This window comes from Bactrocera oleae, chromosome 5 (genome assembly GCF_042242935.1).
Source record: "Bactrocera oleae isolate idBacOlea1 chromosome 5, idBacOlea1, whole genome shotgun sequence".
NCBI lineage: Eukaryota > Metazoa > Arthropoda > Insecta > Diptera > Tephritidae > Bactrocera > Bactrocera oleae.
Genome location: NC_091539.1, coordinates 23,791,383 through 23,816,734, shown reverse-complemented (window position 1 = coordinate 23,816,734; position 25,352 = coordinate 23,791,383). Strand labels below are relative to the sequence as shown.

Sequence of the window (25,352 nt, the reverse complement as noted above, 5' to 3'; positions counted from 1 at the left end):
TGGATTCTAAAAGGTGTCGATTGCCGTAGTTTTATCGCACGGGTTGACGAACCAAAACGAATGTGTTTAAGCGAAAGATACCGTGAGGGCGATGATCCTGTCGTTTTTGTTAGTGAGGTGGTGTACAGGTTTCGTGTTATGGTGTGTTTCGTTGTCCTATGTGGTGTGGTTTCATCGGGTGTGGTGTATTATGCTGTGTTATATTGGGGTGTGCCATTGCTTCTCCAATTAGAGCGGTGTACTTGGAGGGGGGAGTTAAACATATTTAAACATCCTGGACTCCCTAAGCGAATATATTGCCTACAATTAAACGTGTGTGCCGTTGCATGTATTTCGGCGTACTGCTGATGGAGTAGCCGAGGGCACATTGATGAAGTAGTGGTATATACATACCTTGTTACACATCCATACACAATATTCAGACAGACAACTGAGACCGTATACTGATAAACATATGCACCGCCACATTACCAGAAAAATCATTATCATTTTCCTCATAAATCAAGTTTTCACATCCGAACAGTACAAATATATGCAGATTATGCACAAGAGGGCATAAACTACAATCTTGCGAGAAATTTAAAAACTTAAAAGTTAACGAACGAAATAGTTTTGTCAGATCAAAAAAAGTATGGACAAATTGCATGTCATATGCGCATATTCATAATGAATGCAGGAGAAAATTCAATTGCATCTACTGTCAAAAGACATCATTCAATGCTTAAATACAGCACATTTCCCATCTCACCCCAAAAGAGCGTATATATTAGTACAAAAAATCCACGGGTTTAGTTTCAACAGCCAATCCCCTCCAAACCCTCAAACGCTACACAGCGAAATACAAAATAAGGTATTACTACCCACAGCAGTCATCTCCATCGAACATCGAGGAGAACTCTACCAACTTAGAACCTTAATAGACCAAGGACCACAACGATCCTTCAAAACGTCTAGGGCACAAAATAGGCTAATACTGCCATCAAAACAAATAGCAAGCATTGGCAAAAGGTTTCACACCTGAAGCTGGCAGATCCCAACTGCAATACCCCCGCTAAAATAGATATAACAGTATCGCATAACGCAAATAATACTTGAAAGTGTTGAAAAAATTTCAACCACTTTGCTATTCCAAAATACTATAATTGGTCGAATTCTAAATGGTCTAGTTACTGAACCAGTTTTCACATCAACAGCTCAAGTTGACGAAAATTCAAAAGAATACCTTAATTTACAATTGAAGACGTTTCAGGAGTTAGTAAAACTCCCCCTCATATCAATTGCAACCCCAGAAGATCATTATTGTGAAGACTTCTACAAAGCCACAACTACTAGATCAAACAATGGCCGGTACGCAATACGACTACCACTAAATTCACAATGTTGCAACACTATTGAATTGGCAGAAAAAAAGACCTTCTGAGAAGATCAGTTTTAAAAATACTAATATGTAATTAAAAATAATGATACAAAAATCCTGCTTCACAAATCTTGAGCTATGTGGCGCGCTACTTCTTACCAAATTAGTGCATACGCACTTAACATATAACATAATAAAAGGACATGCAACGATGTTAGCAAAACACTTCATAAGAAACCTGTGACCAAAAGCGAGTTTTATTTTGGGCTAAATAAAAATCATAAATAATCATTTATGATTTTTACTTTTTCCTCTGTCAAAAATAATGATTATTATAAAAATAATCATACTTATATGTATCTAATGTTGACATACACTGCATCTTTGTTAATCGACAACTAAAGCGAATCTTACGAAAGTACATACCATCTGTATATAAATGTTTATACGTTAAATCTAATTTTGTTTAGTGTTGATTAATCTTAAAAATGATCTCAGCTATATTTCCCAATATATCTCACGGACTTATTACCACTTAGTTCATTTCCTTTAGAATACTTCCATTTACCTATTCACGTTTAATTTGTTTTTTTTAAATACGTTCTGCCGTTATGTCTGATGACAAGTAAACTTTCTGAAGCGGAAGTTTGGAACATTATAAATTATCCGCTTTATTAACTGAAAAAATAACTTACCGAATATTTTTTCCAATTAAAATTATGTTTATAATAAGTTGATATCTTAATATACCTATATTGTCTCTTGTTTATATTCTGAGTAATTGCTAATTTCTTCTTAAGCGTTCATTTGCAACTTTTAATAAAATATCCGCCAAGATCCGCAAACTCGTTAAATGAAAACAGTTCCATACTATTAATTACAATTACATTTACTTTATATCTTCTTGTCTATCCTGCAAAACTCCTCTGTATTTTTGTAAAAATAGCGGCGTTTTTTTCGGAATTTTACTTTCAAGGATCGGTCCATCGCTGCTATCGATTTCAGAAAAAGGTAAGTTTCTTTTACCTCTACGTATAACATAATTTAGTTCCTCAAGGTTCTAGTACAAAAAAACAGAGATGGTATCGAAATTATTTTAAAACATAACAGCAACTTACTTTCCCAGGACTTTTAGAAAATTCATATGTAAGAACCGGAGAATGTGAATGCTCGGATTTTTCCATTCTCGATATTGTTATAAGATTATTAGATAATTTTCGCGGAAATGACTGCTTCTCCGTTGGATGTGGAGACAAGGGCACATTTTGCTGCTGAAATTTTAAATATTTTAATTCAGTCGATACTACTAAATACATAACTTACCGCTTGTTGTTTCCCACTAAAATTAAGAGCGTACGGGGTTAAATTCTTAACGTATATGTTATTATAAAAATAGATTATATCGCGATATTTTGCATGTGATCCGTCTGAAAATAAAATACGATTCATTGCAATAATGCGTTGCAATTTCATAGGAACAATAATAAAAATATGGATTCTCTATAGTTACAGCTACTAAATTATTGCAAATGTATTTCTACTAAACAGCTGCACGAATGTATTCGTTTTTGGAGTCATTCTCTTTACTCTCAAAGCATGTACAATATTAAAAACGATATCTATAAGAGTATTGGAATGAGTGAAAATATTTGACGAATGGAATGCGTATTATCATTTTTGTAACGCAGTATTCTTTATTCTCGTTTCATTACTCTATGGTTTTGCTTTTTCACCTGTAAGTTCCAGTTCATACACAGACTCTTTTGTAACCCAAACCAATTTATTGTGGACGAGGGGACGACGAGGAAAGACGAAGGAGCCGTGTCACTCTCGTGGTCGGGTGGCACGCTTTGTTTAATTGTTCGTAACAGCTCGCTGCTACCCTTTTGCATTAATTTTCATTTTCAATTGATCTCATGGATGTAACAGCGCTCGGTTTCAAATGAATATATACTATTCGTTCAGAAATTTGAATTCTGTTATCTATTTTTTGTATGTATTATGCAAATATGTATGCATAGAACAATATTTTGAATTAAGACACTAAAAAATATTAAATTTAAATTTTTAATAACATATAGCAGTATTAAATGTAATAATTTACGAGTATACATAAAATAATTATAATAAAAATGGTTACTTTACTTTTTTATATTTACATAAAATATTAAGATGCTTTCATATTATATTTATTTTTTTTAATGTCAAAGGATTTAGTTCGAATATCATTTTATTTAAAACAAGAATTGTAATTAATTCAAGAATGTTTTATAATAAATAAAAAATAAAAGGAGTAAAAGAATTATGGATTTTTCATACTTTCCAAAAGATTAGTAAATTCATGTTATAAATTTGGCCTTGAAAATATTAGTAGTGGTGGATTAGAATTTCCCGACTTAAGTATTTCTTTGAAAGTAAGCGGGTATTATGCATATTGTTTTACCACATTCATGGTAATTCCTTGCAAGCAAAATGTGAGACCACCACATGCAACTGATATAAGCAACACACTCTAAGTGTCGCGTAGCCGAACCGCACAGGCATATGCGAAAATTGTATGAAAAGGAATGACAGAAAAACTCTATTCGAGTTGTTGGACACTTTTGGCTCGTGTGAACGCACAGAGCGACACCAAAAGAGAATTTGCCAATAATGAGCGACTAAAGAGTCCCCATGTACCACAAATCTAGCCAAGAGGCGGTAACAGAGTTTTTATTTTTTAATTTTTATACAAATTTTGAAAGTAAAAATTTAATTCTTAATTCTTGAATTTTAAAATTAAAATAATTACAAAATAAAAGAAAAATTTTAATCTAAATAACCACTCAATTGGTTTTTTAATGCATCATTTGTAACTGTGGTCGCTAAGCAACCATATACTAAAATTTGTAATTTAGTCAGTTTTCACATGAAGTTCACGAAAGCATTCCCCCTTTTACTTAAATTTGTCAAAATATATAATAATATTTATACTCTTGCAACATGTTGCTACAGAGTATAATAGTTTCGTTCACCTAACGGTTGTTTGTATCACCTAAAACTAATCGAGATAGATAACTGCAAGCGATGACTTGAGTAAAAATTGAGACATCTTGATGAAACTTGGTATACACTTTACCACCCAAGGGAGATTGGTATTGCAAATGGGTTGAATTGGACCATTGCCACGCCCACAAAACGCCATTAAACGAAAACTTTTAAGGTGACATAACTAAACCGCAAATTAAGTTGCAAAAATTTGGTATAGGAGAAGTAGCCAGAATCTGTGGCCTGAAATTTTTTTAAAAGTGGGCGTGGATCCGCCCCTAAAGGTTTTAGTGTACATATCTTTCAAAACGCTTAAGATATATCAACCTAACTTGCGAAGAACTAGTGATTTTATCACCTCCCTATTATAATGACAATCGGATAACCACACCATCTGTGGGGTGACATTTTTTTTAAGTGGGCGTGGCTCCGCCCCTATATGGTTTAATGTACATATCTTCCACACCGCTTAAGATATTCACACATTCACAGTGTTCACCGACTTCCACTCGCGAACTTGAAGTCAGACAACAACCCTTCGCAGAGCTCGAGTTGCCACGAGATTCTAGAGTAAACCTTCCGCAACTTTGTTCTGGAAAATCTAGCAGGTTAATTTCTTACCTATCCAGAATCGACCTCGACATACCAAATATATGCCCAGCATGCAATGAGTCTCCCATGACAATAACCACCTCTTTGTATGGCCAACGAACCCCACTCATCTAACACGTTTCTCCCTATGGTCCGAACCCGTCGAAACAGCTCGTTTCCTGGGATTCCTGTTAGATGAGTTCGACGGCAACCAAACTGAAGCTTACCACCCAAGCGAGGATTAGATAATCGGTAAAACAACAACAACAAAATGGCTATTTAGGATCTGTTGTGAAAATTTGTCAAGGGGCGTGGCACCGCCCACCTTTAGGTGAAGTCCTATACCTTAGGAACAACTCGACCGATTTCAACCAAATTTGGTGTGTGAGTTTGTCCAAACATTCTTATTAGAATCGAAATTGAATGACAACTACGCCTAATTCTTTCATAACAAACCTTTAAATTCCGTCTGATTTTTTCACTTTAGAATATATAATACAAATCAAACACCAATAAATTTATCAGATTATAATTTTGGCCTCAAGGTGTTTTATATTACGTTCAAAAATTGTCAAAATCGCACTACAACTTGTGCCAAAATTGGTAAAAGCAGGTCAACATTTCCCGTAGCCCCCATGTACCTAACATAAATCATATTGACCGATAAGAAATCTTAATAAAATTCTGATAAAATCTTTTTTTAATAACAGTGCATCCAGTGCATATAATACAAAATATTGCTTTGACTCGTAGACTGACACCTACACTATATCCGAATATAATAGGGGTATAACATGTGATACAAGCAAGAAATATTCACTTATACTTTGTATACAAAGGTATCGTCTCAAATACAAATAACACAAATTTTGCAGGACTGTTTCTGACTTACTTTCTTCTTCTGCTGCTTCAATTAGAACTTCTCTATAGGTGCGACTTTGCGCTTGAGGTTGCTTTCTATAAAACTTCATTATATCCGTAAATGACTTAAATTTTATATCTTGCACCTATAAAAAAAATTGGAAATTGTAAGATTTTTCTAAAAACTATAGTATATTTATATATGCATATATATATACGAACCCTTATATATAAATATATTCCACACATTAGCATTTGATCGAGATGACGGTCTTGCATTAACTCCGTTCTTTGGGTAATTGAATATTCAAAAAGAGTCCACAATTTATTTAAATGTGGTTCTTCTGCCAACTTAAGTTCACGACACAACTCTTTCAACCTAATCCATGCAAGTTTATAGAACTGTAATTAAAAAAGCTCAATATTAAACTATAAAAATATAATTTAGCAGGTGTTTACTTTTCTACAAAATATTGTTAATGACGCGGTGTGTCTTGCTCCATCAACTTGTTTTTTAACAATGGTTTCTTTTGTGTTAGAGCTTTCTAAAATTTAAAACTGTATTACTCGCAAATAAATTTAAAATTGTAAGTTTCACCTCTCGCACTATTAAAGAGATCTCTCCGGGTTGACTCATTAACAATTGTAGAACTAAAGGTTTCATATGCTGAGCAATTTGGGGACTGCTGTACTAAAATTGAAATAAAAAATTTAACTTACATAAAAACGCTATGAATTAGTTCCTATATTCAATAAAGAGTATATATGTAAGTATATATAAAATAATGTATGTATGTACGCATTCATTTTCTATCATCGATTCTTACCGTAATGTTTTTGAGGAGCGAATTGGAAATTATTTTTTTAGTTTCCATTAATAATTTGAAAAAAAATATACTTTTAAGTTGGTTTTTGCATATATATTTTAAATTGAGATTTATACAAATTTAATTGGTACTAACAAATTACAACTCAAGTTGTCAAACAAATAAATTATAATTTTTAGGCGACCCTTTAACTAGGTGCTTATTCTACAATTTAAACCGTTATCATTATGATTTAAAGAATATGCAAATTTAAATTTAACATAACAAATATTTAAAAAATAAGCCATTGACTAAGAATAATATACATAACAATATGTAAAAACTTACTCTGAGACTGATTTCGTTTTGCTAAATTATCAACATCTACATCAGACCATGTTGGCAACGCCGAAGTTCTAATGATGTTCCAAAGAGGCGATTCACTTTTCCAAGCTAATGATTCAAGGCAAGTTTCTTCAATGTAGTTTAAATGTTTAATCAATGGACGCGACAGTACTTCATCATGGCTTCTTACAACTATTTCTATAATTTTATGAAAATGGTAAGCAGATATTTTGAAGCACGTTAATACCCATGGAAATTTCTTTTGAGATTGATATGCATCAAGCACAATTTCCACACAGCAGACAATTAGCGTTGTTATAAAAGTTTCAGTCCCCAGTAATATTTTGATATTTATATTAGGTTTCGTTCTTGTTTCTACTCGCAAAATTTTATCCAATAAATAAAAAAATAATGATTCTGCTGTCTTAAACCGGTTGCCGACGTCAGCATTATTCAAAGCAGATGTGAATTCATTTTGCATTTTAGTTAATTTTTCATAAATCCTGTTTAAGGTTTCCATACCAGCTTGTCTGCAGAATAAGAGAGAAATGTACATAGTACGTATTTACATAAACATTAATAATATAACATTAAAATTGACTTAAGTAAATTTTGTGTACTACGCAATATATATTTAAAAAGTAAATTATTTTTTAACGTTTACTGTAAACCTTAAACTTAAAATTTTATTATATATTTTTATTTGTATATTATATAAAATATTTTAACGGAAAATAATTTTTTCTACATTACAGATACATGAAGCAACAATTAAATATTTTTGGATTTTGATACTGTTCAATATGCTCATGTATTAAGGATAAAATCATGGATGTAATTGTTTATTAATTTTTATAACTGGTACTCATATAATACGATAAATAGCATAATTATTTAGTATATAGGCAAGCATAAGAATAACTTGCTGTTCTTTGCGCTTTTGCACCATATCTATAACAGATATTACTACAAATTAAGGAAAATACTCAGAAACTCTTAAGCTGACGTTTGGTGAAAAATATACTGATACAACTTATTGAGCTGCTAGGCATTACGATTTAACGCTACATATGATGAAACTTCAAAAACTGAAAACATGACCCATTGAAATAATTTACTACAACAAAAGTTACTATATATTTCACTATAACAAGAAGAAATAATTTTGAATTCTAATAAAGATAAATTGCAGAGTGTTATTCTAGAATATTATTGTATACTATGTTGTAAGTTTTTCCGTCCGGAGCAAATATATATAAAGTACGGGCAATGGACACACGCGAACAGGCTTCACATAGTTCACCATAAGATAACCATGGCTTTTGTTTATAGTAACAGCAAAGCGGAGCTTGACGGGATACTAAACCATTTTGAATTGAAATGGAGTGTCAGAGGAATTATTGGAGTCCGCGGTATGACAACACTGTTTCCCTTACCGCCACCAAATAAAATAAAGGTACAAAGTATATTTTGCCCCAATGTATTAATCCGAGCCCCTGTTCTATTGCATATTGGTACATTTAGTTTCATTTTAGGTTTATAGTACGGTACACTCAACAGTTCAATGGCATTTAAAAACTGCATCCATGGTACACTAAATTCTGTATCCATGATTGCATCCATTGACAAATACTTCTTCATTTCTTCATGCACTTCTTTTAAAATGTCGGTATCGATTCTATTAACCACTTAATATTTTGGTGCCAATATTGCTCTTACGCACAGTCACTGATCACAACTCTACTAATTATAAATTATCTTGAAAGTGAAATATAACTTTCATCGTCAATGTCTATTAGTATCTTAACCAAGGAAACTATTTCCGACCATTGTAGTTCTCATATTGACTTTCGACACTATCTTTGTGAGAGTTTGTAAGTACCATAGCCGTTATTGTAGGCGGGGTAGCCAACGTATCCACCGTAGCCACCGAGACTCAGACCAAATCCAGTACCCAGTCGCTCAAAGTTCGGTTTTGGTGCAGGAACGGCATGAAGCGCGGCAATAAGTGTGCAGGCGAATGCGAATTTCGAGAACTGTTCGTTGCAAATTAGGAGGGTAAAGAAGTGGTGCTTTTTTACCAAAATTTAAAAAAATGTTTTAGTAAATAAAACCTTGTCACTTACATAACCAGCCATCTTGCCTCTTTCGAGACATTTTTTGTTTTGCTAGGTTTTAAAATTTTTCGACAACCAATCATATCTGCCAGAGAATTTAATTTTTTCACAATTCTATGTCATTTCTAATACCGTAACAAATCACATTTATAAGATTAGTAGGTATATGTTAATCATATACACATTCTTTGAATAGATAAACCAGCTTAAACAAAGCGAGCACAGTGTTGGGAATTGAAGAATAATATTCAAAATTTTGTCACAATATGGGAACTTATATTCAGATATTGGCTTTGATGATCAAATAAGAAATAAAACTTCTAATTTGCAGATTTAGTGCATAGTTATACCCGTATTTATGTTTGTTTTTAAAATGAGTAATTTAAATGTAATCTGATATAAAAAGGGTACCTTATAAAATCAGATGGTCCGGAAATATTTGCAATATCTTTAAGTTTCTTTACATTATTAGTTGCACTGGCTACCGGTTCTGGAAAGTCTTCTTTGTTTGGCAAAATATGTTTACGGGTGTAAGGGGTCTGTGGATTTGTAGCCTTTTAAAATAAAATATACGTAGCTTAATATGACTCTACTAATCTAAATGCCATTTTACTTACGGAATGACTTTCCACACCTACATCTGTAAAACAGTTCAATTAGGTTACATACATATATTATATATGTAATTATTTATTTTTGTAATGTAACTTACCTGAATTGCCTAATTTCCTATAATTAGGATTGCTAAGCAAGATTCTTTCATCGAATTCCCCAACACTGAGTACATATTGCTCATAAGCACTATTTAAAGATTTTACATTCCGTTCGAAGTTCTCATTGGAAATTATTCCCAAAAACGTATTCTCATTTCCATGTATTGTCTACAATTGAATATGTTTTAAGTTTACACAAAATTACATATACGTATGTACATATGTATATGACAGCATAGAAATAAACAACTTTTTAGTATGAAACAATGAATAAAAATCAAATTAATATATTATTAATCCTCAAACAAATATACAAAATTTCAAGAATTTTTAAATTTATGTCAAGAAAGATTGCGGAAAAAGTACAAACTCCAGAAAAACTAATTTTGTTTTTGTGCAACGTGTAGACTTTTTTGAATAAAATGTATAATCCGATCATAATTCAAGTTATATTTCATAGTAAAAGTATCATTTAAAAATACGCATTGTCACAGTGATTTTTTTTAAACATGATACAGAGGGTAGAACGATTTCAAAATCATATTAAATAAAATAAACGGTTATAAAAAAATTGTTTATATTTTTGACGATGATCCTGTGAAGTCCATCCATCGAGACTTAAAAATGCCCACTGTAAAAGAAACAACTGAAGAATTTAGACTCGTTAACTGCACCGAATCAACAAAGTAGGAGACTAAAAAGATATCATCGTTTAAATCTCCGCTTTCGAATCAATTGATCTCGCCTTCAATTTTGTAAATTATTTTAATTGTACTTCAACATTATTGTTTTTGTCAGCTATTGTAATTTTAATAATAAAACAGATTTTAAATATAACTGATTATACAAAAAACTCTTGATGATCGGTCAGTTTGTATGGAAGCTATATGCTATAGTGATTCGATCTAAACCATTTATTCGGATATTGCAGAGTTGTCGTGAACAATAGGGCTTGCTTTTTTTATGTTAGTTTGTTTGGCAGCTTTATGCTATAGTGGTCCGATTCCGACTAATGATCAGCTTCTGGTAGAAAAAATTCAGAACGATATATTAAAAACTGAGGGACTAGTTCGCGTTTATATAGGCGGACCTGTTCGTGACGCTATGATTATATATTATGAATAATATCATTTATATATATTTTTATGAGGTCTTCGTTTCCTTCTAGATGTTACGAACTTCCTGACAAACTTATATACATATATACTTATGTATATCTACCCATAGTTATATATTCATATTTATTCATATGGGTGTAAAAATTGTGTTTACCTTCGTTTTGAAAAACTTCGTAAAAATTCTCTTACAATGATTTTCTTTCATGTCTTTTGCATCATTAGGCAAAGCACCAGCTAAATTGCAAAGCGCTCCGATAATACAATGGTTGTGAAGTTGTTGGGAATCGTATAACGACGTGCCCCAGTTTCCCGGGATGCCCACAAAATTCCGATTGACGAGATCTACACGATTTTCTCCTAACACATTTATGTATATCAAATCTATGCAACAAAGCAACAAATGAAAGGATGTCACAATATCCATGTTGTAACTAGGGTCTTCGTTCTTTGCACATAAATATAGACACCAACATAAATCATATAGCTTCGTGGACGAACATCTTGCAACAGACCTTAAAATAAAAGTTAAAATATTGTATTAATAGACATGACACAAAGTTAAGTGCAAATGGTTATTAATATTATTATAAACTCTAATTGCTTGAATAGCATTTTTCCTCGCTGAACCCTAATGGTTTATTTTGCGATACGCTGTCTTAAAAATTTATTGGTACGTGTCTTGAACTTTGCTCCATTAGATTTATAAACAATTATTTATTTTGAAATAGCTTAATCACTTAGTTCAACAACATAAGGTTAAATGCTTAAAAATTATGAATAATTGAAAAGAAGTCTGAAGTATACTACAGGAAAGAAAAACGATATTTACTGAACTGTTGCCGTTGACACAATTAACACATTCGCTGCCAAGCCTAAATTATATGTCATTCCCATTGCCATTGATTCATCAATCTGCGTCAACCATACCCCAAGAACAAAGTTCCCTTCATTATCTTGATGCTATTCCTGCCACACAACACAAGAAAAACCCAACCCGAAAATGTAGAGTTTGTGCAACGAAAAGCATTCGAAAGGAGACTCGGTATTACTGTCCAAGCTGTCCTGATAAACCTCCACTATGCATTGGACTTTGTTATAAATCCTATCATGAAGATAAGGTATCATAAGTGATTTAGTTGCTATAAGATTTTGTAATAAATACACGATGAAGTTGATTTTAGTAATAAATACACGATGAAGTTGCTTTTTGCGTGAAAGATCTTTCTCTATAAGAAATAATGTATTATTTTTTTAAAAAAATGTTGTATTTTTCAAGTTTTTTACATATTCATATTATGTTTGTGGCAAAAAGAAATTTGCTAATTCAAAAGCCTGCATGTTAAAGACGAGTATACTCGTCCTTGGCAGCGAATGGGTTAAACAAAACCCTTAAGCCCTAACGTAGCTCAAAACTAAAAACTAGCTGTAACAAAAAATGTAATGTAGTATAATCCAAAATTATGAATCTCTTAAATATAAAAAATACTTTTTAAAGTTTAATTATTTTTATAGTTAAATTAAATACCTGTATTTTGTATTTTTTTTATCATTTCGAGATGTAATAAATAACTTTTCGAAAATATCATTGTATCTACAATAGAGATGAAATGTTATCCCAGGAGTACGTTCCAATCTTTCTATTTGACGAAGAAAACTGCATGGTAAATTGGCCATTTCATGCCAAACTTTAATTTTCAATATGAATTCGGATATACTATTAAAGAAATTACATGATAATAAAAAACTTTTTGAAATGTTTATATACTTAAGTACTATACCTTATGTTACAGCATCGAAGCATTTTGTTTAGAGAAATACAATTTCCCATCACTATTGCATTTGATTCACCCACTGTAGGTGTGTAAGATAATCTGCATGCAGCATACAGTGCACAACAAAACCAATGTAAAGGTTCACCCTATTTACAAAATAAGAGTATGTGAAATAATGTTCGTTTTCCCAATTTTGAAAGAGGATTTGGTACCTCTAATGTTGACCGCTGCAGTACTTCCTCAAACATTTTCCACGACATATCTTCTGTTTCCCGATCCATATTGAGTTCTCTACACAAGTCCTCATATTGACAACGCAAATTAGCAGCCTTATTAACCGACATTTTTATAGTTATTTACACTTATTATTATTAGCTTCAGCTCAAAGACCCGTCCAAATTAAAATATTACTTAAATCAAAACAAAATTAAAGGATACAAAACTGGGCCTTGCGAAACCATTACCAAACAATTATCACTGTTTTCACCGCCAGAAAAATTTATGTATCTTATTCCCCAATGACACTGTCTTTTTTATTACTAATGCATGAAATATATTGTATGTACATATCTATATGTAAATTCCCAATTTTCTAAGCTGTTGTAAATGTCACAAAAAGGCGGGAATCAAAATCGTTGCCACACGTTGTGAAAGTAGTTGAATTTTGCAACCCTTTATTATCTGAATTAATAGATTTTAACAATAATCTAAATATTGAATTATACTATTATTGCACTATACATTGTAAAATAAATGTATAAAAACGAGTTAGTAAAATGCTAGTGAATATAAAAGTGAAAAATATAAGTGTATAACTCATTTCAAATCGAAAACATGTGTACTTTAATTAGTTAAAATTTTCAACTTACAACGTAAATATCTCGAAAACTATAAGCTTCCCGAGTCTATATCTATATCCATTCTTGATCTGCTCTATCCACACATACCCATTTTATTCCCGAAAGCATGGGACCGTATACTAAAGTTTTCCCAAATTTTACATTTTGCTGTGACAAATGGAAAGTAAAATCTTAATAAAACTAGAAAAAATGCATTGATTTGAAGATTGGTTAATCATTGAGAATTTTAAGTAACGTGCTAGGCTTCTACATGTTTTTTAAAGACTTCTTCTTTCGGTTGAGCTAACCAAAACTTAACTGACAGATGGTTGCTAACAAGAAATTGAGAAAACTGCCTTTACCGGTATAACCGGATTCGACCATTCGGTTAACCGGTTAACCCACAACAGCAGGTTCTACGTTACCGTAATTGGCCCGGAATTTATCCGGCCAAGGTCTGTTATTTCGGCGATCTAACCCTGTTTGGATCGGTAAGTGTTAGTTTAAGTTTGTCGGCATTAGAGCAACGCCCAGCAGCAAGGTTGCTCCGTATTCTCTTGACCCGGGCTGGCATTGAGTCCAACCCGGGCCCCGACAAATTCTTCTGCTGCATTTGCTCTAAAAGGCTCCATCCAAAATCCGACTCGGTTAGGTGCAACACATGCAAGGGATGGAGCAATATTAAGATCTGCTCAGGCCCTAAGACCCATAGGGAGTGGACCACGAGTTACGTGGCCGCATGCTGCCAACGCACTACTTTGACAACTGCCTCAATGGCTATGCGACCTGCCGCGCACTGCGCCGCCACTCCAGTCGAGTGGCCAAGTAAGGACCTCCACGTCCCTAAGGAGCTCACATAGGCAGCATGACTCCCAGTCTGACCAACCCCCAATGAGCCCGGAACGCGCATCGATAGCTGCGTTCCGCAGAGACACTACCCTTGAATGTCAGGGTATAGCTGTCCGGTCAGGCGATGTGGAGCTCGAGATATTTAATATAGTCATTCAAGTTATATGTTGCCCAACAGGATATCACGCGAACATAGGTGCGCTACTTCGTGGTGAAAACCGTTTGATGCTAGGTGACTTTAACGCGCACCACGTTCTTTGGCACTCCTGCCTTTCAACCGATCGTAAGATGACGAAGCCCCAACCAGGATTATGGGCACCTGTAATACAATAGCTTGCTAGATATTACCATCGCCAGCGGTGGTCTGATAAATAGCATAACCTGCCCATAATTATCTCGATTGAGAAACCTCCCGAATTTATTTCTGTGGACAACCGCACCTCTATTATCTTTAACAAAGCTAACACAGAATTTACCAAGAGAACCTTCAACGCACTACCCATTCCTACGGACGTCATCTTTGGAGAGCATCAATTCCGCAAGGTGATCACTGCTGCTACGGCTCTCTTCATACTGGCTGGAAGAGTCGCGTAACTCCGCCCTAATTTCTCAGCCGAAGCAGCTATATTAGCAAACGAGCGCGATACCTTAACCCATGCCGATCCCTGTGATCACTGAATAATGGATCTTAATTTGGAGATTCGGCAAAAGGTAAATCAACATAAGCGGGCAAAATTAATAGAGCACTTGAAGTCCTGCAACTTCTCTACCGGTGTAAGCTTTGGACTACTGTCAAGGCCTTGTCTAATCCAGAAAGACATGACGACCGGGTTGAAATTCAATGGTCATGCCTCCTCGGACAGGAAGAAGTACGCGAGCTATTTCAGACGGCGATTCACAATGCACTCTTCGGCAGACAAGACCAAACGATGTGTTACCGACGGCTGCGCCAAATGCAAAAGACTGCGCGCCACTTACTTTTATCTATGGGGAGGTTTAGAGTGTCATTCACAATTGTCTAAATCCATTGGCACTGATGGAATAAACGTGCTAACATGCTGCTGCTATAACACCTAGGCTTGACGGGAGTAAGCTATCTCATCAAGGTCTTCAACCTGTCGCTGACTGCTCTTCAAATACCTGATGTGTGGAAAGTCGGATGAGTGGCCCCACTACTGAAACCTGGAAGTCCGTCAACAAAGGAGATTCTTATCGTTTGATAACTCTCCTTTCTTTTTTTTTGTTCTACATAAACTCACTTAGCTTATGCACATTAATCTGTGGAATACATCGAGGCCACGAAAATTTAGACCTTCGTCAATGGAAAACGAGTTAACACTATACGCTTCGCTGCATTAGCATGTCCTAATTATACGTTTGAGGAAACCGTCTCTGCTTAGCAATCAAGAATTTATACCTCATAAAGTAGAAATAGAAGAACACACTTGGGTGAACCAATTACTTGAAAAAATTTACAACAAAAACAAATGATGATGTGGTTAAATGCTTCAACTGCTGAAAAAGTAATCACATTGCACGCAACCAGTTTCACCAGTCCAACAATCCAGTTCGACGTAAACGCAAAGTTAAGGAAGATCAAGCAAATGTCAAATCCAAAACTTCGTTAAATTAAAGAGGGCCATCCGAAATGGACACGGCTGGCTCCCGCAAGCAAATGTCCTGTAATCTCCATCTCTCAAATAAGCAGGAATACGAGTAAAGTTACCATTAGTGGATGTGTAGAAGGCAAAAAGCGCATACTGACTGCGAATACGGGGACCCAAGTTCTCGGAAAAGTAATGTGCGAGAACGTTGTTGGAAAGGCAGCCGTGTTACACAATTTCATAGTGGCAGATATCGTCGACAAAGTAATAATTGAAGTAGACTTTCTAGCGAATCAAGGAATCAAAATTGACATGAAGAACAGGATTATTACCTATAGAAATATGGAAGTGCCACTTTTGTTTGGTTACGATAATAAATACAAAGTTAGACGAGTGATAACAACAGAGAGTCGGCAGATTGCACCAAATTCAGAGGCAGTTATTTGGGCAGAAAAAGATGGAACCTATGGAACCAACAAGTGGTGGATTGTTGAGCCCACCAAACTTACTTATAGGCGAAACCCTGACTATGACAAGACAAGATAAACGGGTTCCAGTAAGAGTACTTAATGTGTGCAAGTTACCAATCAAACTCTCCAAAGGAGCTATATTAGGCCAGAGTCAAGTATAGAAGCCGTGATAAATTTCGAAATAGGGTTTGAGGAAGATTTCAAGGACGAAAACGAGATATCCAGCGAAATAAACGCATGTACCGAAGAACTACAGCAAACCATCAAAATAGAAGATAGGAAGAACCAAAGACGTGAAACATTTTATTGACACACAGCTGATGCAAGACCAATCCGAAGCGTTCCTTTAGCAAAACGTGAAGTTGTAAGCCAGACCATACGTGAAATGACCGAAAGCGGCGCAATCGAACCATCAGAGAGTCCATGGAGCTCACCTGTAGCACTTGTGAAGAAGAAAGATGGCAACATGAGATTTTGTGTGGACTATCGAAGGTTGAATGATGTAATGAAGAAAGACTATTATCCACTACCTAGAATCGATGGCACGCTGGACTCGTTATCAGCCATAAAATGGTTTTCAACACTTAATTTGAAATGAGGTTATTGGCAAGTTGAGGTAAACAAAGAAGACAAAGAAAAGACAGCTTTCAACGTTGGAGATGGTCTATGGCAATTTACCGTAATGCTCTTTGGATTATGTAACGCTCCTGCTACTTTTGAGATACTTATGGACCAGGTACTAAAAGGATTACACTGGAAGACCTGTTGAGTATACCTCGACGATATCATCGTGTTGGGTAAAAGCTTCGATGAAAACCTTATGAATTTGGAAGAGGTTTTCCAACGGATAGCTGGTGCTGGTCTAAAGCTGAACCTAAGAAAGTGCTCCCTTTTCAAAAAGGAAGTAAGCTACTTAGGACACAAAGTGACAACGGAGGACATTTGCACAGCTAATGAAAAAATTAAAGGCAGTAAATGATTGGCCCACTCCTAAAAGTTTACATGAATTGGGGAGTTTCCTTGGACTGTGTACCTATTATAGACGATTCGTTGCAAATTTTGTCAGCGTAGCTAGTAGCCTCCATAAACCCACGAAAAAGAACAGCGTTTTTGAATGGAATAAAGAACAAGAAGTGCCTTTTCAAACTCCGAAGAAACGGTTTAGTACTGCGCCAATGTTAGCATACCCGGTCCCAGGATCAGCGTTTATTTTGGATACGGATGATAGTGGATTTGCAGTAGGAGGCGTTCTATCACAAGTAATGGGCATGAGAAAGTGGTTGAGTATTACAGCCAGACAATAAGCAAGCCAGAGAGAAATTATTGTGTTACTCGGAGGGAATTACTGGCGTTGGTGAAGTGCATCAAACCTTTGTATAAGTACATTTACGGCCAGCGATTTCGTGTGAAGACAGATCATGCAGCATTAATTTGGCTTCTACAATTCAGGAACCCAGAAGGTCAGTTGGCGCGGTGTATTGAGAGACTCCAAAGTACCGATTTCTCTATAGAACATCGCAAAGTTAGTAGTCATGGAAACCTGATGCCATGTCCCGGCGTCCTGGTAATTTGGAATGCAGACATTGCTCTAAAGCTGAGGCCAAAGAAGACATTATAGATATTCGATTATTGACAATAACATCAGACTGGGATCCTGAGGAGCTATGGAAATGTCAGCAAAAAGATTCAGATTTGAAAAGTGTAATACGAGGATTGGAGATGAATAAACATCCAGGGGGAGAAGAAATAGCTGCAGAAGGCCCAGTCGCAAAGGCTTGACAGCTTGAAACGCCGGTCCGTTGTGATACCTAAAAAACTCCTATAATCTGGATTAAAAGACCCTTACAAGTCGACGAAACTCTTTGTGCTTACAACAAACTTGTTAAGACGGCCAATATCCATTTCGGCTAAGTATTCAGGTCCGCCAAAAGTGTGATTGCCGAGATATTTCAATCTCAGCCTAGCGAAAGCCGGACAGTGGAGGAGAAAGTGCAGGGATGATTCCACCTCGCCCTTTTCCATGCAACTTTGGCAACTAGCATCGGGTAGTACTTTAAGCCGAACCGCATGAGTGCCCATTGGACAGTGTCCAGTGAGAACTCCTACCATGGCGGCGAGATGAACTTTGCGAGAAGTTCCCCCGACCTCTTGCGCTCTACTCTTGGCCAGAAGGATCTCGCGGTCGCACAGGAGTTGGTCGTCGACCAGCGTCAACTAAGTGCATGCGAGATCCATTGATCCACAGCTAGAACGCAAGACGTTAACAGAGATCCAACTCGATCCCATTCCGATGTGAGCGGGGCAAGGGTGCCCCCATTGGCTAGCTCATAGACTTTGCAGTTTTCAACGATTCTGCTGTGACCAGGCACCCAAACGAGCCTGATATTGAAATAGCCAGATGCTACCTCTAGTGAGGACAGACACTCCTTGACTAGCTTTGATTGCACGGTTGGCGCGCTCTGAGCTAGTATTGCCCCCCTACTATCAGAGTGGATGCTCACTTCTACAAACGAGGCTGCACTATGTAGCAGTACTTCTACCACCACCTTGATAGCAGCCACTTACGCCCGAAAAACCATACAGTGGTCCGGTAGCCTGAAGGTAAGACTCACGGAGAGCTCCTTGCAGAAAACCCCCCCTCCAACCTTCCCTCCTATTGTGTCGAGTTTATTGCTGCTAAAGGACCGAGGTGCAAGAATCATGGTCAGATGAAGCAGTAGAATTCAGGTGCGCCGTTTGGGCGTACTGCCATGGATATAGCTGGACCATTTCCTATCAGTAAATTAGGAAACAAACATCTTTTGGTAGTCATGGACTATTTCAGGAACAGTAGCGTATATATTCATTAACAATTGGTTATCGAGATATGGTCTTCCAATAGAATTACATTCTGACCAAAGGAGGAATTTAGAATCAGCTCTGATACAGGAGATATGTCAGAAACTGGATATCCGGAAAACCCGTACAACTGCACTACATCCGCATTCCGATGGCATGGTGGAACGGTTTAATCGAACTTTGGAAGAATATTTGAGAAAAATTGTGGACAAAAAATTGTGCAAAAAGATTGGGATACCCATAAATCTTTGTTCCTGATGGCTTATCGGTCTCCTGTGCATGAAACAACGGGGCAGACTCCTCCAAGGGTAATTTTTTTAATTATCTTCGACTTCCGATTGATTTGAAATTTGAAATTAACGCCAACAGAGGAAGGAATGCTAAGGAAGTCAAAAGCATCCTAGAAGATGAGATAAGGAATGTATATGCTATGGCGAGACAGCGCACCAAAATTATGAGCGATAAAATGAAATCAAAATACGACAAGGCACTGAACTCTTAGGGTTTAATTGAAGGCGATTGTGTATTGTTATATAACCCACAACGAAAGAAAGGGTTGTCTCCAAATTAAAGTGTTATCGGGAATGACCATACCAGGTTATTAAACGACTCAACAATGTAGTGTATCGCATACAGACCATTGAAGGGCCCTTCAGGGAATAAAATGACGGTGGTTCATCTGGAACGTCTTGCAGCGTTTGGTATCGCAAATATGTCTAATCGAGATGATCAGACTTAGGTGCAGGGTAGTGTGGCGAACACGCATACCAGAACAAAATAGAATCGACGATAAACTGCCAGAAGCAACTAGACAGCGAATTCGTAGTTGCCAGAATGTTCTAGTAGCGAACTTTTGTTAAAGCTTTACTATATAAGGGATGCCGGACTGGGCAACAAACACAGTTCTAATTAGAGTGTTGGCGTGTATAGGACAATTAAGCTATAAGCAAGAAGTTGTAAACTCGAATAGCGAGCAATAAGTGTTAAGCTGTTGAAATTAGAAGTAAAGATAAGTGTATAGCATTAAATTAAGATATTTATTTAAAAATCCAATGATCGAACTCAAGAGTGAGTTGCAAGGTAGACGATTTATCGAAAAATCCGTTACAATATGCTCATAATTATTATTTTTTTTATGTTATTATTTCTTCCATGCAATACAATAAGTCAGCAATGACTTAGAAAAACGCATGAAAGTGAGCAGTATAGATATATTGCGTATCAATTGCGAATAGCCATGTGTTAAAGAGAGATGCAAACTCACACTTAAATTTTTCAGCTGTCACTGTTCTTGTAGTGAATGTATATCAGCGTTGTCGTTTTGGTCCGACCGGACCAAAATTGGTAGTTTCATTGGCCTTTGGTAGTTTGGTTGGTAGGCAATATTTTTATCAGATGTATTTTGAATGAAAGTTAATCTTAAGATTTGTTCGCTTAAAATTGCGTACTTCCTCATTTGCTATTTAACTAAAAATAGTCATGAATGGGACCCATCTGCTCAATGTGTGCAAAATGATAGATAAAGATGGAAACGGTCAAGAATTTGATATATTCGCGCATTTATTTAACGCGCATAATATTAACACAGACAGACAGAAAGACGGACGGGCGGACAGACAGACAGTCAATCGGAATTCAACTCGTCTCGTCATCCCGATCATTTATACATATATGTATATAAACCTATCGCTATATAACCCGATTATATTTAGGTGATACAATCAACCGTTAGGTGAACAAAACTATTATACAGTAGCAACATGTTGCAAGAGTATAAAAATACTTCCAAACAAGTAAGGAAGTGTTAAGTTCGGGTGTAACCGAACATTTTATATTGTTGCAACTTGCAAGGATCAAATTAGAGAAAATACCTTAAGTTTTAAGGAAAACTTTATATAAAAACAAGCAAGGAAGGGCTAAGTTCGAATGTAACCGAACATTTTATACTCTCACAAAGTTAAATGGTATACTCGTTTGAGATTTCTTTATATATTTTAATTATTAGAAGTAGGAACTGTTGCTTTAGTTATTTACATTCACAGTGAAGATAATTAGAGCAATTTGTAAACTAAACTTACTTAAACCATTAGAATTCGTTCTTGTGTTTTTTGTATACGCTTATAATTGATTTTATATAGAATGCATTACAACTGTATTGAGAAGTATGAAAAGAAATCGTTTTTGGACAGTGAATAACATTTTTTATTTATTATATCGATATTATTATACATGTTTAGCTTAAAAATAATAAATATTAACAAATTTATTATTATATTAATTTGTATATAATATTTACAATATTACACATAAATTTTTATAGAGATTCTTATACATATATCCAAATTATATTTCTTTTCACCTTATACTATTTAATTTCTATCATATATTTATACAATAATATTATATCATATATAATAAGAAATTATGCATATAATTTAAATTTTCTTAATTAGATTATTTACATATTTTTTATAAAATTGTCTTAAAAACTACTGTCAAAATTACTATACCATTCTAATTCGATTATATTTGGAAAAAAAATGAAGAACTATTGCACTAAGTCTGAAAACTTTAGTTCGAAATAGAGACACAAATACTGTCATGATAGCTGTGTACTGTCTCAAAAGTAATTGCATTAACACGGGAAGGATACATGTTTGAAAATGCCCAATCATTTTGTGTACCGGCAGGTGTAGTTGAATATTCTGCACCAAACAGGGAACTAAAGTTTTTTTCTTGGAGCAGATTTCTTATTACAGTCCCTGTAGACATTAAACAAATGTTAAAATCTCCAACAATTAGCACATTTTGATTGCCTAACTCAGAAGTAAGGACTTCCTGTCCAATTAAATGTCTGACAGAGAAAGCTGAATTTCTATATAGAACCAGAATTTTAATATTGAAACATTTAAACAAAACCGCTTCTAAAACTTTGCGGCCTGAATAAATTTTCTTTACAGCCTTTGATTCTATAGAGCAAGCAATACTATGATTTGCATATATTATAATGCCCCGTTTATTTATGTTGCTTGTTTCCGTGCTATCAATCCTCAGCTCGTTAATTGGAGTAAATCCTGGTATATCAAAACTTTCGCAAGGATAACTCCAAGCTTCTACAAAATATAACATATCTGAAGATAGCATCAAACAGTCGCTTTATATCATTAATGTGAGCGGGAAATTTGATGTTCTGATGTTCGGGAAATCATAAAATTGAAACTTGTTGTCAGAGCTTTATTTGTGTTCAATTCCCTCAGTTCCCTAAATACAGGATCCGATTCAGAAAATTTATTAGCAGGAATAAAATTTCCTATGATGGATAGACCTCCTGCAGAAGTAGCTCGACTATATATTGAAAAGATTTTAGAACTTTTTCAATTGTTGTCCAAGAACTTTCTAAAGGATGAGGCTTTTTTGATCGTGCTATCAAACAGAAAACAAATAAAAAACAATGCAAATCAATTTGCATAAGTTGTCCAGCTGCCCCATTAACCAAGCCATCACACGTGTTTATATTCACATTTGGCGGAGGTTTTTAGTGTCAATTCATAGGGCAGAAGTCCCTGCATTTCAGAAGTTTTGAAAAGTTTAACTCTTTCCAAAATATTATCATTTTCACTTATACCAATTCCTTTAACTGAGTCTTTTGCAGTTGAAAGGATAGCTTCAGTTGGGATTCGACTGAGCTTAAGGGCATTGAAATTACTTGTCTCTTCATTGGACCAAAATAAATGTATGGCATCATCGGGAGCTTCTTCGAAATTAACTACTCGAGTTTCAATGAGTGATATGCCCTCATTTGTCATAGTACCAGATGTCATATGGTTTAATGCAATTGCAAAGGCCTGATCCTCCCGTTCTCTCATTATTTCTGTTAATTCAATGTATTTCAATAATTCCCACAAAGGGGAACCAACTAAAGTGCTGTATGCATCATTGGGATTAGGAGAGAATATCCACCTATCTCTAACAGGTGAGAGTTGCTTCAAATCACCAAACACGATGATCGGTATACCACCGAAGGGCTGTCTGCTTTGAAAATTTGTTTTAATCTCACATCAACAGAGCTAAACATACGAGCACCTACCATCGATATTACAACAATTATGATTAATTTTAAATCGATAAGTCTGGAATACAATGAATTAACTGTGCCATTGCTAAGTGGCCTCAACTCTCTATTCAACTAATTAACAGGTAAAGAGAATATTGAATGAAGGGTCATTCCACCTATTCCGAATGCTGCTTTACCCGTAGGTGCGCAAAGAAGAACTTTTAAGGAACTTGAATTGTATCCAGGTGTAGAATTGTAACGATGGTTAAAACCCTGATATATTGCAGATATCAAGCGACTCTTTCCTACACCTGCACCGTCGCCAATGAACTCATAAAATGGGCGATTTGTTTTTAGCTGGTGCATCAAATGTGTCAAATAGGTACTTTGCTTAGTATTTAGACTTTGAGCTAAAGAAAATAGTTCCTCAACTGGAATTAAAGGGGGTAGTTTAATAAGTATAATATTGCAATCAGATTCAGTGCCATTATCTGTTGAATATTCACCATGCAAGTCCAGCAAATTAATATTTGGATTTATTTCTGGAAGTGCCAACACTCTGAACTCATTTTCCACGATAGGTAGCTCATTTAGAGCACCTTCCTCAAAGTCTATTTCATTATAAAGACTTTCAAGAACATTTTCAAGTTCTTTTTGCTCAAAAACATCATATTTTCTTTGATTTTTCTCAATTATAATACGATGTGTTATGCAAGTCTGCTCATTATCGTTTTCAATGAGATCTTGCTGTTCATTCTGCCATGAATAGTAAAGCATTACCATTTGGCGGAAATACTCAACTCTGGCCAAATCTGGGTTAAACCTTCTATACCGAATAACACAAGGTTTGGTACGTTTTTTCACAAAACCGCTACCGTCTTTAAGAGGCATGGCAACCCCGTTTCTAGTAAATTATCCTCTCCCTCTTCCCTCTCTTCTTCTTCAGGATCACTGTCTTGTGCTCTTCTAATAGATTTAAAAAAATTATACCTAGATGCAAAATCAGCTAAACAAAGAGTTTCTAACTGATCGGATCTTTGAACATAACGGCCTAAAATACCGGCTACGAATATTTCAGTCGAACCCGAAGGAAAGTTCCGCTCTAGGTTTCACCATTCGAACACGTTCCTCAGGTCGAGAGGTATTTATAAATATTTCTGCATTACTTGCTTCCGAAAGATGTAGCCCAATGCAACAAAATACTGGTTCTTGTGCATTTAAGAGCCTAAAAATTCCCCTGTTAAACTTGTTAATATAATTAATTATATAATAAAAATGAACAGCAAGCATATGCATCTAGTATATATTGGATATCCATATTGGTTCTATGGAGTTCCAAAATCAGAGGATTATAAGCGTTTATAAAACGATCCTGTAATTTTCTTTTTAGAAAAATTTTGGGTTTTGTTAAACTTGACCTAAGAGCTAACAAATAGTCATCAAAAGACATATTTATTCTACTATCAGACAGGAAGTGTTCAAAGTCGTTTAAATTAGAAATGTCTTCTGTAGTCATAATGACAAAACTGTTGTCCTCTTATTTCTCTAGTACAAGACCGCCTGTGGTTATGCTTTTGATAACCCAAATAATTTTCTAAGTGGCTGATCGAACCATCTGTAGAAATATAATTGTCAAAATACTAATGACATCAGGGAATATCTGCCGATCTTGAAGGTTGTTTCTGGGAGCATTATTAAACCAATACATGCCATGTACATGCGGGGAACCTCTCTGTTGAAACTCCACTCTCCAGTAGAAATTTGTAACAAAATGCTCTCCAAAAATGCCTGCGTTATCTTTAAAAATCTTAAGAATTTGTCGATAGCGGTAGTCAAAATATCTAGCACAAGTAACCGCGTCTGACCGAATTAAGCGATATCTATCTTGGGTTGTTAAACTGTTGGCTTCCTCTTCCGAAATATCTTTAGAATCAACAGTTTTAGAGAGGATGACCAAAAGCTCAACCCACTGAGATTCTGCAGCCGTTAAA

At 35.3% G+C, this 25,352-nt stretch overlaps 2 protein-coding genes across 4 annotated transcripts in view; one reads left to right on the top strand and one right to left on the bottom strand.

Annotated features, from left to right (window-relative positions):
- SMC3 (structural maintenance of chromosomes 3) overlaps positions 1–25,352 on the top strand; it is a 97,726-nt gene that overhangs the window by 53,037 nt on the left and 19,337 nt on the right. The window lies entirely within an intron of this gene.
- Positions 2,004–13,296, bottom strand: LOC106624564 (retinoblastoma family protein). Of its 3 annotated transcripts, none has more exons than XM_014244302.3 (15): positions 12,920–13,296; positions 12,714–12,853; positions 12,461–12,649; positions 11,090–11,447; positions 9,817–9,985; positions 9,722–9,744; positions 9,516–9,658; positions 6,991–7,517; positions 6,435–6,527; positions 6,296–6,381; positions 6,059–6,238; positions 5,868–5,982; positions 2,681–2,784; positions 2,476–2,628; positions 2,004–2,417 (listed from the first exon to the last, which is right to left on the bottom strand). In XM_014244302.3, the coding sequence occupies exons 1-15, from the start codon at positions 13,049–13,051 to the stop codon at positions 2,247–2,249; spliced, it is 2,583 nt and encodes an 860-aa protein (XP_014099777.1). In that variant the 5' UTR covers positions 13,052–13,296; the 3' UTR covers positions 2,004–2,246. The 3 variants fall into 3 exon arrangements, with proteins under 3 accessions (XP_014099777.1, XP_014099778.1, XP_014099779.1); XM_014244303.3 differs by having other exon boundaries at positions 2,476–2,625; XM_014244304.3 differs by having other exon boundaries at positions 9,516–9,643.

What these genes read in the sequence shown, in the direction of transcription:
- LOC106624564 (XM_014244302.3), bottom strand. Translation starts at nt 13,051, where the DNA reads ATGTCGGTTAATAAGGCTGCTAATTTGCGTTGTCAATATGAGGACTTG. An exon ending in TGAAGCAGCAGAAGAAGAAA is followed by an intron (nt 2,785 to 5,867) that starts GTAAGTCAGAAA and finishes TTTTATTTTCAG; the next exon opens with ACGGATCACATGCAAAATAT. An exon ending in TTTCTAAAAGTCCTGGGAAA is followed by an intron (nt 2,418 to 2,475) that starts GTAAGTTGCTGT and finishes TTTTTGTACTAG; the next exon opens with AACCTTGAGGAACTAAATTA.